Raw genomic sequence first — 15,862 nt, forward strand, 5'->3', positions numbered from 1 at the left:
CTCCCACACTGTCCTGGCATTCCCAGGTATTCCAGGAGATAATTACATAGCCCCAGCTCAGATACAAGGATCCCCAAATCCCTTCCGATGAGCAAAACTACTTACATCTTCCATGAAGAACATTTATGTGTTTGTCATGAGAAGATGCAGCCATACAGGAAAAGAAAGGGCCACCCCTGAAGTATATATAGCCTTTCCACTGAAAGACCTGGAACTCAGAACACTCATTTTAAAACAAAGAAAAACAAAACAAAACAAAACAAAAAAAACCAAAAAAAACCCACCAGCACACACAAATCCACACCCTACTAACAGTATATACATTTAGGGTTGTTTCCACGTAACTTTTGTTGCCCCGTCTACTCCCGTTGATGAACCAAGCTGTCTTGTAGCAGCTTTCTTATATTCCACCTGGTGATTAGTATATACCCTGCAGCAATATGTTTCATAATCTCCTGAAAACATGAAATATTGCTATGCATAATATGAATACATGGGGACATTCTCATTATATACATAAAAAAACCCTGTTAAACTCCCACCAAGCTAAGGAATATTTTTTTCCCAATATATTGTTTGCTTCCTTTTGGAAATTCTATCTTTAATAAAAAAGCACCTTCACAGAGGATGTAATGGGTTGCTTAAGACAAGCAAACAAAATCAACCAAACAAAAACCCCACACACAAATCCTGAGAAAAAAAGCCATGAGGGGAATTAAACATTTGTGCTGTCAAACCATTAAAAACAAAAATACCAAATGTGCTATATTTAAATTAACTTTAATAAGAAGTACAAAAAGATAATGTTAAGCAATATTTTGCATGTGGTTAATAAATATTCTTCAACAGCAAGCAGTGACACATTCAAACATAAATTCAGTTATTTCTTTTACATTTTAGAAAAGTAACAACTTTTTCCAGTTAAAACAAGGTCACAAATTACAGAATATTATCATCCTCTTTAGTTATTTGTAACTATGAAACCTACTAAATAAGTGAACTGTCACCCAGATTTTATATGATGTTGATGTTCAAGGTTAAGTATACTTACATTTATCATGCAGTTTCTTACTGTGCATATTTGATTGGTGTTTAATTTTCTTTAAAATTATCGGTTCCATTGTTCCTCTTTCAATATTTCTTGTTGATACACTGAAAGCATCTATTTTCAAATTCCTTTACATTTTCATGCCTAAGTGACTCACTAAAGTAGATTTTTCATACAATGCATAAATGCTCTCTGACTCCAGCCCAGCTGAGAAATTGCAAACAATGTCTGAATAAGACTCCACGTTATTTTTACTATTTTCAAGTATAACAAGATTTAGTGTAATCACTTCCATTGAAATTAAAGTGCCTTCACATGTTTCTTAATAAAGTGACTAGAGGAGAGAGGGTGAAGGGGTGCTGTTTAGGAACTGATTTTTTAACAGTTTATAGATACGGTGCATATTGTACACATGTATTCTAATAGATGTAAAGTACTACATTGCATTCCATGCTAATGCTAAGCTACAGTAGCCTATAAACTGATAAATTCAGCCAAAATGAACATCTAATAAAGAATATCAAAAGCAGTTGATCAAAGCAATTTCTTGTTCCATTCTCTATCTCCATCCATCCTCAACAGTATAGGTAGATGGATGAAGTACTGGAAAACAAATACAACACTTTAACCTGTTGAAGCTCACCTCTTTGAGTATCAGATGAATGAAAGCACTCAGTGCAATCATTAAAAACCTTGAATGCATAAAGACATGCTCCAGGCCACCTGATCAAGTAAAGTATTCACAATATTATGTAAGGAATTAAAATCTGAGAGCAAAATATAACTTTTAAATCATCCATCGATAAAAATATATTCATATATATTTATGTAGACACCAACACTAGAGGAAGAGTATACATCATCTTGCATATTTTAAAACACCCTCCAACTTCCTTTTTGTGACTGTTATCATCTACTCCTAACTCATAGCACTTGCACAATATTCTTAAAAGGCATTAATATATAGCAGGAATGAAACAGACATCAAGTCCTGTATTTCAGTATGGATGGCCCTTCTTTTAAGGGCTTATTTTCATGGGTTAAAGAACTAAGCACCTCTGTTCAAAGGAGAGCCCAGGTGTACTCTCATGTGTGCTCCCTCTCTGTAAATGATCCTTACTGACTTCAGTGACATAGATGAAGATCTGGAGGATGCTAACCAGCTTTATTTTAAATTCAGTGCAAATTTTGCCCTGCTCTCAGTCAGAGATGTCAAGCCCGCAGCGTTTAGCCTTTCCCAGTAAGATGTAATCACAGTCTCCAAAACACGAGTTCAAGGATTCACCTAGAGAGATCTGATTCTAGAAAATTAAATGGTTTAAAGTAGAGGAAGGCAAATTTTTTTTTATGTGATTAACATCTGCCATTCATCGAAACCAACTTTGAGCCTTTAGCTTCTACTACTAAAGGTGTGATGATGTTCCTCACTGATTCTCAGATGGCTGGAATGAATAGTTGGGTTCAGAATAGAATTAAAAGTTCTGGTTGTTAGGGGCTTTGGGTTATCTACAGAAATGAGGTGCAGGAGGTCTCCTCGACTGAAAATAAGAGCAGGTAATTTTAAAGGGATACAACTTAAAGTTATATTGCAAAGTGACAGCATTTTAGCAGAAGTTACACCGTCACTGGGAAGAGGTGGAAGGAATCCTAAAATTGCTTTCTAAAGAACCACTCCCTTTACTGGAGGCTGAAGTGTGAGCTGACTCTCATATAAATTCACATAATTACTTTAAAACGTCAAAGTCTTTAAGACAAAAGCTTTATAAATGACATCAAATTATACCACATTTAGAGATTCTATTTAGATTTGTTTAGACATTTGTACATTTATCATGCTCTGTGTTTTTTAAATGAAGCAATTTAACTTTCTGGGCTCATTTTAAAATGTTTTCTTCCTCTACTTTAAAATCCATTGCATTGCTTTCTAAATTTTAGCATTGTGTGTCTACACATAATTGGGCATAGACTGATGGTGGTTTTATATCCATACTGAAATCATCTTTCATGCAAATTTTTTAGGAATGGAAACATTCAGGAACGGACTTCATCTATTTTGTGAAAGGCCAAGGTAAAAACCTGTGCACCACTAAGCTTTCAGAATAGGAATGAGAGGTATGGAGGATGGATGCTGACTATCTGTGCTTAAGTGAAAGTCACACCTCTTAAGAAAACAAAACTACAGCTAATGAAGTTCCACTTAATTCCTGAAGCTTCTTTCCTCCCACCACCCTAGATGTCCCATATGGTGGGAAGCTCACAACATTGCATGGTTTTCACAGAGCAGGCAGCAGAAGCCTCTCAGTTTCAAAGGCACAACTCATGTCCCTCAAGTTAGCAGAATTATACGAGAAGTATTTAAATGTCATACGCTTTAAAAGGTACTTTCCCACAACTCAAGTATGAAGGCTCAGACCCGAAGCTGAAACAAAAATATACATTACCTCCCTCAATGGCTTCTTCCTCCATCATCTCCAAATCCACTGACACAGTAACAAGCCCATTTACTTCTCCTTCCCCTTTCCTCCCCTACACATGCCTATGTCCTCCCAGCTGCTTCTAGTTGCTTTCATGCAGACAGTTTATGGTCACCCCACTCCTGAAAAGTCTCACCACCCCGTATGTTATCTATAATCACTGGGAAGGGAAGGTGATTCAGCAAGGCTCCTGGGCTCCTGTTTGGTGTCTATTGAAGCTCTTTCATGCTCTCTTCTGTGACCATAAAGGCAAGCTCGCTCCTGAATTTACCATAATATTCAGTGGTATGAGTATTCTCCCAAGCAAAAGCTCGTATCTCACATCTACCATAATAATTTCTTTAAGGATGCTCAACAATGCAGCAGTTACAATTTGGATTAACCCAGATGTGGAAGCTGAAGGGAATTTCATTGGCTACAACATAATTGAGAAGTTTGGAAGCCACTCTTTTAAAACCAATCTGTTAAGAAGTCTCCAGCAGACAACCCTGGCTGATAAACCCTGCTGATCTCTATATTCTTCATGCTGATTTATAAATTACTGTTAAATTAACAACCACATGCATTCAGAAGTATGTGCCCCCATACTACCTTGGAAACCTATTTCATAAACCTCATTCAGAATTATGGTAATTCCAATCCAAGTTTACCACAGTGTTATATCATTGTATTTATTGTATTCTTTCTTAAGTCACATAACATATGACACCCTGACCCAAGAATAATAGGAAGAATAAATTAGATTAACATATCAACCAAAAATTTCACTCACAGACCCCATGTGCAAGTATGTGATAGTGAAGTGACTTGCGTTTGCTCACTCATGCCCTCTCTCACTGCTTGAAGTATTTAAGACCAGCAAGCTTTACTCAAATTAAATGAAAGTTTTAGGTATTTGGCACATAAATCTGTGACACCAGATTTAAAATCCCAGACACAGATTCTATACTGCTAAGTGGAAAGAAGGTCTAACTCTTGTGTTCCAATATTCCTTGCATGATGCTTGCATTTACTTGAATCTTTACATTCAAATTCACTTATCCAGTTATTAGTCTTACAAATTTGCAACTTATGTGTGGTCAGTTTACTCGCTATAAATGTTTCGGTAGTGAAACAGTAAAGCAGACTCCTTCCTCCTACAGGAGGAGTTTGCCTTAACACAAACCAACTGAACTAAATGGAAAAGCAAAACTTTTCTGGAGTGTACGCACTCAAAAGCCTTGCTGATGCCCACAACAACTGCATGTAGATATTTAGAATATATTATTTTTCACTGAGTCATTTTATAGAGTATGCCTATTTTTCTATATCAGCATGCAAGAAATGTATCTTTAGCATGTGATAAACACCTTTTTTTTTTTTTTTCTGTCTGACTGACTCTAAGTATAACAAAAGCATGGAGAAAATGGTCAGTGAATGAAAAAATAATTGTACCCAATACAAGCAGTAGCAGCAGAGTAGACTAACGTAAGACAGTAACAGGCTTCTTGTGCCAACTGAAGATATATATGCTTTTCGTGTGCAGCTCTGCATTACACAGATGTTATCTTCCAGAGAAGAAGACTTGTTGGAGAAGACTTTACTGTTAAAAACCTTTGAGGGGTCTCATTCTTGGATAAGGATGCAAAATCCTTCCTTATCAGTAATCCAGCATGCCTCTGAGCAAAATCATGTTTGCAGGGGGGAGCATTCTGACTATACAGTGTTGTGCATGGAGCAATACACAACATCCTTCAAACATTACGAAGGGTTTGGAGTACCTGGGATATGGCCAAGGGTGAAACACAAACCTGTTTCTCACACCCCAGTTCAGTGAGGTTCAGAGAGTCCCTAGATCTTGCTGATGTGAACAGAAGGTAAGAACTCCCACTAAGTCACAGGAAGGAGACCTCAGCTACAGAAAACATAATTGAGCTACTCAAGTTCAAGTGCAGTTTAGCATGGGCCTCCATTAAACTATACAGTCAGAGCCCTTTGCCAAAAACAGAGTTAAAAGTGAAGGGATTTTTTCTACATTTCTAATATTTACAATTATTTGTACATATGTACATATTTATATATTTATTCATACCTGGACAATGCGATGTTAAAGGGATAATCTATAATTTACAAATGAAACATTTTTAAAATGTATAATTATACCATGAAAAAAACCTTTTTTTTATTGCTTGCCTTCCAGCCTTATGCTCATAAACACACTATTGCACACATCTCCATGTTACATGGAAGATCTACATTTATATATAAATATATATGAAAATAAGGATAGTTTTATTTTAATATTCTGAGTAAAGTGCTCATTTTTTAACTACTGTTGATGAGAAAGGTTTAATCTGACGGTTTAGTTAGAGGGACTTCAAGGGATACACACCTTGTCCATGCTTCTCCCTTTCATTTATAACTTATGAAATGTCTTTATTTTTCTGATGTCATCTCTGTCTTAACTATTAATTCTATTCATAATATGCATTTGTGACCTTGGCATCTATACTGTCACACAAAGTACAAAACAGAACCACATTAAAAGCAAAGAAAAAGCAAGAAAATAAAAGAGCAAATGAAAGCAGTGTTTCTCATTGTTGTTTTAGCACATTTCCATGTCTTAAGATACTCTTTTATTTGATTTTAGAAATATTTGTACAACTTTGTTAAACTCTGAACATATCTATTTTATGCACTATACTCAAGTACTGTACAAAACTGCAATAAATGACACTATACGACTACATATGTCTCTACTAGAAGACATCATCATAAAGGTGTATCTTTTTTTAAAGGTCAACTAATAACTGCTAATGTATGTGTGAATCAAAACATTTTTGATTGGCCAAGTATACTAAAATCTAAATACAGTACACAATTATTACTTATGTCATGATTTACCAGGCCTTTAGGGGCATAAAGAATCTTTGCAAAGGCTCAGATGAGAAACAATTTTACTGATCAGTATTAAATGTTCATATAAAATTGCAAATGGCAGCTCCAATTTTGTTATATTTGTGTATAGGAAATACAGTTGATACCTACTGATGATGCATGACCTTTTATTAAAAAAATAACATTCAAATCTTAGCAAAACCATTTATAGTATACAAAGTTGTTGTAAAGTTATGTCAGCGAAATGTAAAGTTGCAATTTACAAAAGCAGCAGTAAATTTTATCATATGGACAATCTCCTGAACTTAAATCATGGTTCTTGTTTCCCTTGAAAACAATGCTTTCTGGGACAAATACAGGTAAGAATTTTAACCACAGGTTTTAGAATATCATTAAGCAAGGAAAAAGAGTGTATTATACTACTGATATACTTAACCCTGAAAAATTTCTGAATGTTTTTATGCATCTGACAATAATCCAATTAAGAAAAAAGGCAAAAAGCAAAAAAACCCAACTTTGCTGAACCAGACGACCTGGCTTAGCAACATCAGATAAACAAAATGGTGAAAAGAATGAGTTTCACTAGCAGAAGTCAGTTGATATTGGAAATTTGATTAACACTTGCTTTTCCCTGAAATCAATTAGAAGAGTTTATTAACAACTTCAAACAGGACAGAAGTAAGAAAGTTGTGGCTTTTGCCATATAGTGGTCTTTACTACTTCTTCAGACTACCTACTGTCCAGAACATTTGTGAACAGTAGAACTGTATGACCACCATACTCTGTTATGTACATGGGTACTGCTATTGTATGAAACAATTACACCTTTTTTAAAAAAATCACTTTTTTAAATGACAGTTTCTTTCATTAAAGTAGAATTAGTTACTTTATAGAAAAATATTTTAACTTTAAATTAAAAAAATACTGTTCCTAAATAATTATGTAGGATCATATCTTCATTTCATTGTACGGAGAGAATATAATTCTGTGTATTTGAATCCTGGTTTAACAGAACTCTCCTGGGTATCACTTTTAAAGAGCTGGCTATATTTGCCATGGGTGCTATCTGTTTACAGACCCATGAATTAACACTGTGTCCCTCCTTTGGAGATACACAGATAAGACATCTATATACACTCTGTACATAATGGTTCACAGATTAGCAGTTATTAGTCGGACTGTACATAGCGAACAACCTATCTGATTAGAATGATGTTTTAAGTCCTCAGTGCAATTCAGCTTTTAGGTTGATGGCGCAAAGCCAAGTAAGACAGGCTCCCTGTTTAAATATGTAGCCCAATACACTAAATTAAAAGTACCAAATAAGACTGGAAACACTATTCTAGACATTCTGTCAATTTTGCTAACACTGTTGAATGTCTTCTTTGCTTCCTGTGGCTTCGCTTCTGGTTTTGCCTTGTTGGGTTCTGCAGTTGTAGCACTCTTGGAGATGGTTGGTAGCACTGAGTCCTTGGTAATGTTTGGAGCATAGTTGGCAACAGCCACTGCATAGGCATTGTTTTTCTTAATGACAGATGCTTTTTCTTTTTTCTATTGAAAGACAGCATGAAGTTAAATATTTAATGTGTATTTGCCAGAATAGACTTAATAAAACATCTTTTCAAATGTTAAACAAATGAGTATGTGTGAGTCTGTTAAAATAAATACCAGAAATACCATACCGATAAATTGAAATATAAAGAAAGACACTCCCCGTCTATCCAAAAAGATGGTACAGGTAACATAAGAATGGTCTAAAAACATGGACTCTTGCATCATCAAATGCCCTACCAAAGTTATATGAGGAAGGGTTTGTTACTGCAATTGTAAGGATAAATGGAGAGGAGCTGGTCTTTCTCTAGCTGCTTTGTATCTGGCTCCTTACAATAGAATTGCAAGATCTCTAAAATGTTCTCTGTTAAGAGAACTAGGAGGAGTGAATGGGTGGACTGGGAAAAAAAGATTACCTGGCATTGTAATAAAATGCAAATGAGGCCATCTTTCCCACATAAATCTAGCATCACTATTATTTGAACACCTCATAACATACCACCAATAAATACAAGGATTTCAATAATGGTCTAAGTTTTTAAGAGATTCCGAAGGTGTGTATTTACATGTACATATACATACACACACACACAGAGGTCAGAAAGAGATTGTGATTAAGATAAAGAACTATTCCAGCCTGGTAGTTGCAGAAGTGAGCTGCAAGAAGTAGCCCAAAAACTGTTTCTGTTTTTCAGAATTATTTTTTTTTAAATGCGTTACATTGATGAAATGGGGGTTAGAATCTAAAAAGTAACAGAAGGTAAGTGGAATAGAATGACAAGAATTTAATGAATTCAGCAAAGGGAAATTAAGGTCTTGCACCTGGAGAGGACCAACCCCATGCACCAGTACAGGTTGGGGCTAATGGGTTGGAAAGCAGCTTTGCAGAAAAAAGCCCAGAAGGTCCTGCTGGCCACCAAGCCAAGCCCAAGCCAGCAATGTGCCTTCAGAACAATGAAGGCCAACAGCCTCCTGGGCTGCATTACAAAGAGCATTGCCAGCAGGCGGAGGGAGGTGATCGTTCCCCTTGACTCAGCCCTGATGAGATGTATCCGGGGTGCTGGATCCAGTTCTGGGTTCCCCAGTTCAAGAGGGATATGGAAATAATGAAGCAAATCCAGTGAAGAACAACAAAGATGATGTAATGCCTGAAGCACCTAAAATATGAAAGGCTGAGAGAGCTAGGACTGTTCAGCCTGAAGAAGAGAAGGCTCAGCGGAGAATCTTATCAATGTTTAAAAATACCTGGTGGGAGAGAGTAAAGAAGACCAGACCAGATTCTTCCCAGTGATATCCAGTGGAAGGACAGGAGGCAATGGGTACAAATTGAAATGCAGAATATTCCACTTAAACAAACAAAAAAGCCTGCTTTACTGTGAGCATGACTGAGCACTGGAACAGGTTGCCCAGTGAGGCTGTGGAGTCTCCATCCTTGGAGATATTAAAAAACCATCTGGACATGACTCTGAGCGACTGTCCCTAGCTGACTCTGCTTGGAGTAGGGAAGTTAAATTCAACAGTCTCCACAGGTCCCTTCCAACCTCAGCAATTCTGTGTTTTTATGGGATTGTGTATGCTCTCAAATGGCTAAAGTTCAGCCAATGGCAGTCCAATGGAGAGGCTATGTCTATAGATATATACAGGAGTGTGTAGGTAATGAGGATAGACTTGAGGTTTTAGACATACAGAGGTACACAGACCAGCTCTGCAGTAAAACTGTAATGCTATAAAATGATTGACTGTTTTGCAGTAAGCCCAAACTAAGGAACTTCTAATAACCTACAGGAGAGAATGGAAGGATTTCAGTTTCTCAGAAAGCATGGCTCTCCATTTGTAATTGAGAAGCAGGCAAATAAATATAGATTCAGTCCATCTCTTCCGCGAAATACAGAATTAAACAGATAAAGAAATAGTTAACTTTGACTCATATAAGAAATCATCAGCTGTTGTACTGGTTTGGTTTGATTTTTAATCTGATGGAAGTGGCACAAATGAGGGAAGACTTGTGATACTTCTCATACAAGTGCATTCCAATTTTTTACTTCCACTGGGAAGCATCTACCCAATTTCCAATTTTGATTTTAAATTAGCTCCAACTTGATATTTATTAAGGACATCTACAAATCTTGATCAGATCTTCATGGTTAGATGTAGTGCCCTAAATACCTTGTCTCAAGAGATGGTATCACATAAAAAGAAAATCTGGGATCAGGTGGGAATTCAGCATTGCTCCTTGTTGACTGGAGCGTGAAAAAGGGCTGATCAAATAGTAGCTTGTCCCTGCACCTGCTTTCCTGTGAGACAAATTCCATGTTGATAACATCCAGATGGGAATTTCCATATGACATGAACACAGATGACTGTCACTGAGGAAACATATTTCACTTTATTTGGTAAAGAGTAAATCTGGCTTTACGTGCACAGATGCATTCAACAAGAGTAAGAGCAAATTACCAAATCAAATTACTAAAGGAAAACTTTAATTATTCTATAATTCCTTCCTTTCAGGCATTCCTAGTGTGTTTTTAAAAGGTACCTGTAATACCATTAATGAGACCTGCATAATAAAGACAAACCATATTTTTGTATGAGAAACTATGAATATGTTAAAAGTTTAGCTTTTTGTTAAGCCAGTTTGAAAGAAATACAGAACTGGAAATGTGAATGATATATAAATCTTAAAATGGAATGGCTAATTTTGTCATTCCTATGGAAGGAATACTACCTAGCTGTTCAACAGCTGCCACTCCTAAGATCACAAGACAACACTGTTATATTCATTTAAAGGAACAGCCAAAGGATGATTGGAGAGTTTATTTAAGGGCTCCCTACATTGTTACAATGCTAGGGCAATGTGCCAGTCTGAAAAGCCTCACTCGTGACATGCTGACAAACTTGTAGTGATTTGATATCTACTTCTAGCATGAGGGAGCAGATCCTGAAGCTATGGATAGTTCATGCCCTTCCAGAACCCACAGGGAATTATAAACAATGTACTCATTTCCTCTGATTGTCCTTTACCATTAACTGAACATTTTGCTGCTTTATGCATTCAAAGTGCTGAGAAACCATCAGCTAATTAAACTGTTTCACGTCTACTATTACCATCTAGAAAGCAAATAATATTCTATCCTATTTTAAGGAGAACCACAGAAACCAGAATATTCTTGTAAGAATAAATCCTTTCCCATGGGTAGAATCAGGGACTCAGATAGGACAAAATTATATCGGATAGTAAGTCAGTCAAAACAACAAGTCAGCTTTAACATTTGTTCTGAGTTACTAAAATTATAAACTGTGAAGCTTGACACAAATTTAGGTGTATCACCAGTTCATTTTGTTCACAAAATAAGAAATTCCATCAGGTTAAAATTTCTTCATGATATCACACCTACACTACTATCAATACCAGAAAATTAAGGCATGACTGTGCTTCTGCACCCCCCAAGCATCAATACATCACAGGTGAAGAAGTACTCAGAATTTTGTACAACTGCTATGTAAATTAGTTTAAAAATGAATGTCTACATATCATTAGGGATAAGTTTCAGAATACTGAAAATGCTCAGAACTTCTAGATTTTGTTATTAATAGTTTTTACATATATGGGCATTCAGTTGTTTTTCTGTTCCTTAGTTACCAGGAAAATTATAATACATTATCTCTTTCTGTAATCTTTTGCTTATTTCCGACTCAATGGGATTAAATAAATAATAGAGTGATTGACCAATATAATCTGGATTAAATTTTCTGAATAAACAGATAAACAGATAAACAATTACATCTGGGGAGTCAAGAAACAAGTCAAGACAGTCCCCAACATAAAAAAGAGCAACATGCTTGATACCTAAATCTGGATTATTGAGACAAAATGAGATTAGCTACATCAGGGCAGATATATTTTTGTTCAGGACAGAAAATACATCTACATTCTTTTGATATAAATAATCTTTTTTTTTTTTTAATATAGCCAATTTTGTCAAAACAATATATTACAGCTGGTTTAGTGCAATTGACTAGAAACAGGGCTATTTCCTTAGGACTTACCTTATCATTCACTACACTTTTTCCATCCCAGGCCCATCCTCGTTTTGTGAAATAATTTACTGTTGCAAATTCAATTAATGCAGAGAATACAAACGCATAACAAACAGCAATAAACCAATCCATAGCTGTTGCATATGCTACTTTGGGAAGCGAATTTCGAGCACTGATGCTCAGCGTTGTCATTGTCAGCACAGTTGTTACTCCTGCAAGGGGACAAAAAAACAGAACATCAACAATGTTACTTGGATTTTGAATGTCAACAAAAATACAAACCAAGAATATTCATGAAACACAATGGAAAATTTGCTTGTCTAAGTTGGTGAAAAAGTGCCAGAACCATGTTGAAGGCTCCATTGGGCGTTCCCTTTGCAGTGCTTTAGTTCAATTTTGTCATCTAAACTTCCCTTTTTTAGCCAGCTGAAGTTTTTACTTACAGGAGAGAGATAATTCCTTTTTTGTTTGTTTTTGTTTTTGGCTATCAGGACAGGTAAGGGATAAGATTAACAATTCCTTAATGGAATCATAATATCTTGCAGCATTAGAGTAGTAATGAATACGTTAGCATTTGGTGGCTGTAGGTCTGGCACCCATCTTTACTGACCGGTCCACATACATTGACCGTACACATACATTATTAGAGATAATGTTGGGGGAGGCATTGCCAGTAGCTTTCTCACTAACCAACCAGCGACACAGATGAGGACATAAACAGGTTTCTGTTCAGGTAACACGGATTTTTTCTACAACAGCATATTGATTTGAAATATCAGATTATTATATCTGTGTATAATGTGTCAGCAAACAAGACCCAGGAAGATTGTTGTTCTTTCACTGTGGCAGTTATTAAAAGGCCTTTACAGTACTTTGCACATAATGAGGACCCATTAGGAAGCCAGGGATTATACTAAAACAAAACAAAACAAAACCAAACAAAACAGAAAAAAAGATACATGGGAGGACAGAGAACATCTTTCTGAATCTGTTTTAGCAAGTCAAAACCCACAGCCACAAATGCAGTCTCCATTCCTTAAGTAAATCAGTTCTCCCCACCTCAGGCTGAATCACACTTAGACAAACTAAACTATTCCGTTTGTGGCACGCCATTAAATACATCTCCAGAATGAACAGCAACACAAAGTGATATACTTAGCACAGATCAGCAAACCTACACTCCATTATGACAGACAAAAGAGATACCATGGCTGAAATATTAGTAACAGCACATCACAGCTTCAACAACTACACACTCCTAAAACTGTTGTAAGAAGATTCCCAAGAGAAAGTAAAGTCACTCTCCCTAAACCAGATCCTCCACTGTCAGCAATCTGTCACGGGTTCTGCAGGATTGACCTAGCTCAAATTTTCCTTCTGCTACAAGCGAAGCATTTTTAACCACTGTGAGAGGGAAGAGAAGCAGCATTACACCAACTCAGACCTCTTCAGGCTTTTCAATCTCCACACACCACACCACACCTCCCCATAAAGAACCTCCACCTCTGAAGGTGCTACAAAGAATGACAACACAAAGCTGAGTGGACTCAGCCTCAGTGCTGCTCTATCTTGATGCACTCCTAAAGGTCTGGACAGCAAGGAAAATAAGGCACAGAAGCATCGTGCTGAGTCACACAGTATCCAGACACCTTAGCAAACATAATTCTCTAATTGCTCTTTTTCAGTCTCCATAAATTAAATAATTGGGTTTCATCTGGAATCAGCCATGACGCTGTTAGGATCTACCTGCCTATACAACAAAAAGAAAGCAGCTATCATACTATATTGTATGAAAATGCATAGACAATATATTTGGTAAAGAACTTGTTCTCTCCTAACACTTACACAACATATGGCTTAATTCTTTTCAGCACCTCAGGGAAAAGGCAGTCTGTCTTACATTTAAAATTATCACATGCAAATTTTAACACTGGTCCTGAGCTGCAGATAAATCATTTTAATTATACAGAAGTATCAGTAAAGTGATTATTTCTCAAAGATAAGGTGACCTCATCCACATGTAAATAAGCACAGTTGCTAAGGTACTGTTCTGTTAAAGTCCTACCTTTTAGAATAAACTAATATTCTGGAAGACCCATTGGCCTCTTCAGAAATCTAATTTAAGATTAACAGCTGAACTTTTCTAGTCTTAATTAAAACATCATGAATATACATCTTGTGCCTTGCCACCAGTCGACAATTCCTCTAAAAAGTTCAGCAAGCCACACCACTCTGTGACCCAAACGCTAACCAAACAGCACGTTGTCAGACAACTGCCAGTGCACTGTCATTTATTCCTTCGCTCTGTACATTCAGTGATGATCAAGCTACCAGAGTCATTTAACCTGTACTGAGTGGGAAAAAATTGGACAGGTTAATTTAATCTGTGATACCTGCCAGTTTTGGAATCTCTAGCATTTTTATACTTGATATTGTTCTTCAGTTAAAAGACAGATGATTTTGCACATTATAGTTAATTTGAAAAATCAGTATTATTAAGTCTTCTTTATGAGAAAGGACTGAATGGAAATAAGCCACCTCCTTGTCATGCTAAACCTGAGAGAACTGAAAAATTATTGATGTGGAAGAATATGGTCAACTTGTAAAACAAAACACATTTATTTCACATAGATAAAACCCCACAAAACCCATACACTGACCAGATCAGAAACATTCCTCACTGCATTACCAAATCCAGAACACTAGTGAGCTAAAATTGGTATAAAAAATGGTGAGTGGATTGTCCCCCTACAGAGAGATAGTAAAAAATATTAAAGGAAACCAATCTTCTCCTCTAAATCTTATACTATTCTGAACAGCCTAAATAATTTAATAGGCTGTGTAAAGACTGCACAATAACTCACTATGACATAGAAAGACCATAGTTTATACAGGTCAAGAACTATCTTCTATAGCCCAGCACCCAGCAGATGTGGCACTAAACGGGTGCCAGAAGGACATGGACAGGTATCATCTTGTAAGAGACCACAAGCAGTCACCAGTTTGTCTTTAAAAAGGATCCAAAAAATAAACCATTGATGTTTCCCTTCTCTGAAGAGGACCAAATATTTTACACTTGACAGCAAGTATACTCCAACATCTTTACACTTTCTGTTCTCAGCAGTGCATGTCTATAAAATCTAAAGTATCTTCTATCACTACAGGTTTATCCATTCAGGCCAAGACTGAAGCTACTTGATTGCCTAGGATATTATTTTTTTTTTCATGGTGCCACTTTTGCAGCAGCTCATTGGAGAGAGGATATCCATCTCCAGGCTGCAAATTCAATGCTTTTCACTAGCACTTCCACTGGCTGGGGAAAGTACCAGCTCTGTCATATATTGGATTCCAGGACAGACGGATACTGTTCAAAATGTGTTTAAAGTTAGCCAGCCACCTCTGGGCCAACAATTTCTGTCACTCAGTGGTATAGGGCACTGCCACGCAACAGTGGAAGAGGTAAACTGAAAAAATAGAAATGCCTAACTAAGAGCATACAGTGGAAATTGGAGGAGTTAGCAAATAAATATTAAAGTTCAAATCTATCAAGATGACAAGTTTATGCCCACATTTGTGTGCAAAAGTCAGGCTACTCCTTGACAGGAAGAAGTTCTTTTAGACCCTAGTTTCACCTTTTGTGTATCAACTGATTTTTCTAATTTGAACAGATTTTACACAACTAAATCATGTCCTAGCCTTCTCATGTTAGAATGTGGACATCTCCTTTGAGAACAAAAGTACAAGGCCTAAATAAAGAGCTACCAAAGGACATTTCTGTAACAAAAGAGGTGCTTCAGCTTTGCAAATTATTTGTATAAAATGCTTAAGATGTGTTCCATTTCTTAAAATGTCATGCTACTACTGCAATTTTATT

General features: G+C 36.4%; 1 protein-coding gene across 2 annotated transcripts in view; it reads right to left on the reverse strand.

The window, feature by feature from the left end:
* Window positions 1-764: 764 nt before the first annotated feature.
* Window positions 765-15,862, reverse strand: part of GABRA2 (gamma-aminobutyric acid type A receptor subunit alpha2) — a 64,854-nt gene continuing 49,756 nt past the window's right edge. For both annotated transcript variants that reach the window (XM_055723147.1, XM_005433596.4), the window contains exons 9-10: window positions 11,998-12,200; window positions 765-7,950 (exon numbers count right to left, since the gene is read on the reverse strand). In XM_055723147.1, the coding sequence (XP_055579122.1) occupies window positions 7,642-7,950; window positions 11,998-12,200 (512 nt within the window). In that variant the 3' untranslated portion in view covers window positions 765-7,641. The remainder of the gene's footprint in view (window positions 7,951-11,997; window positions 12,201-15,862) is intronic.

Source organism: Falco cherrug, chromosome 1 (genome assembly GCF_023634085.1).
Source record: "Falco cherrug isolate bFalChe1 chromosome 1, bFalChe1.pri, whole genome shotgun sequence".
In the NCBI taxonomy this organism is placed as follows: domain Eukaryota; kingdom Metazoa; phylum Chordata; class Aves; order Falconiformes; family Falconidae; genus Falco; species Falco cherrug.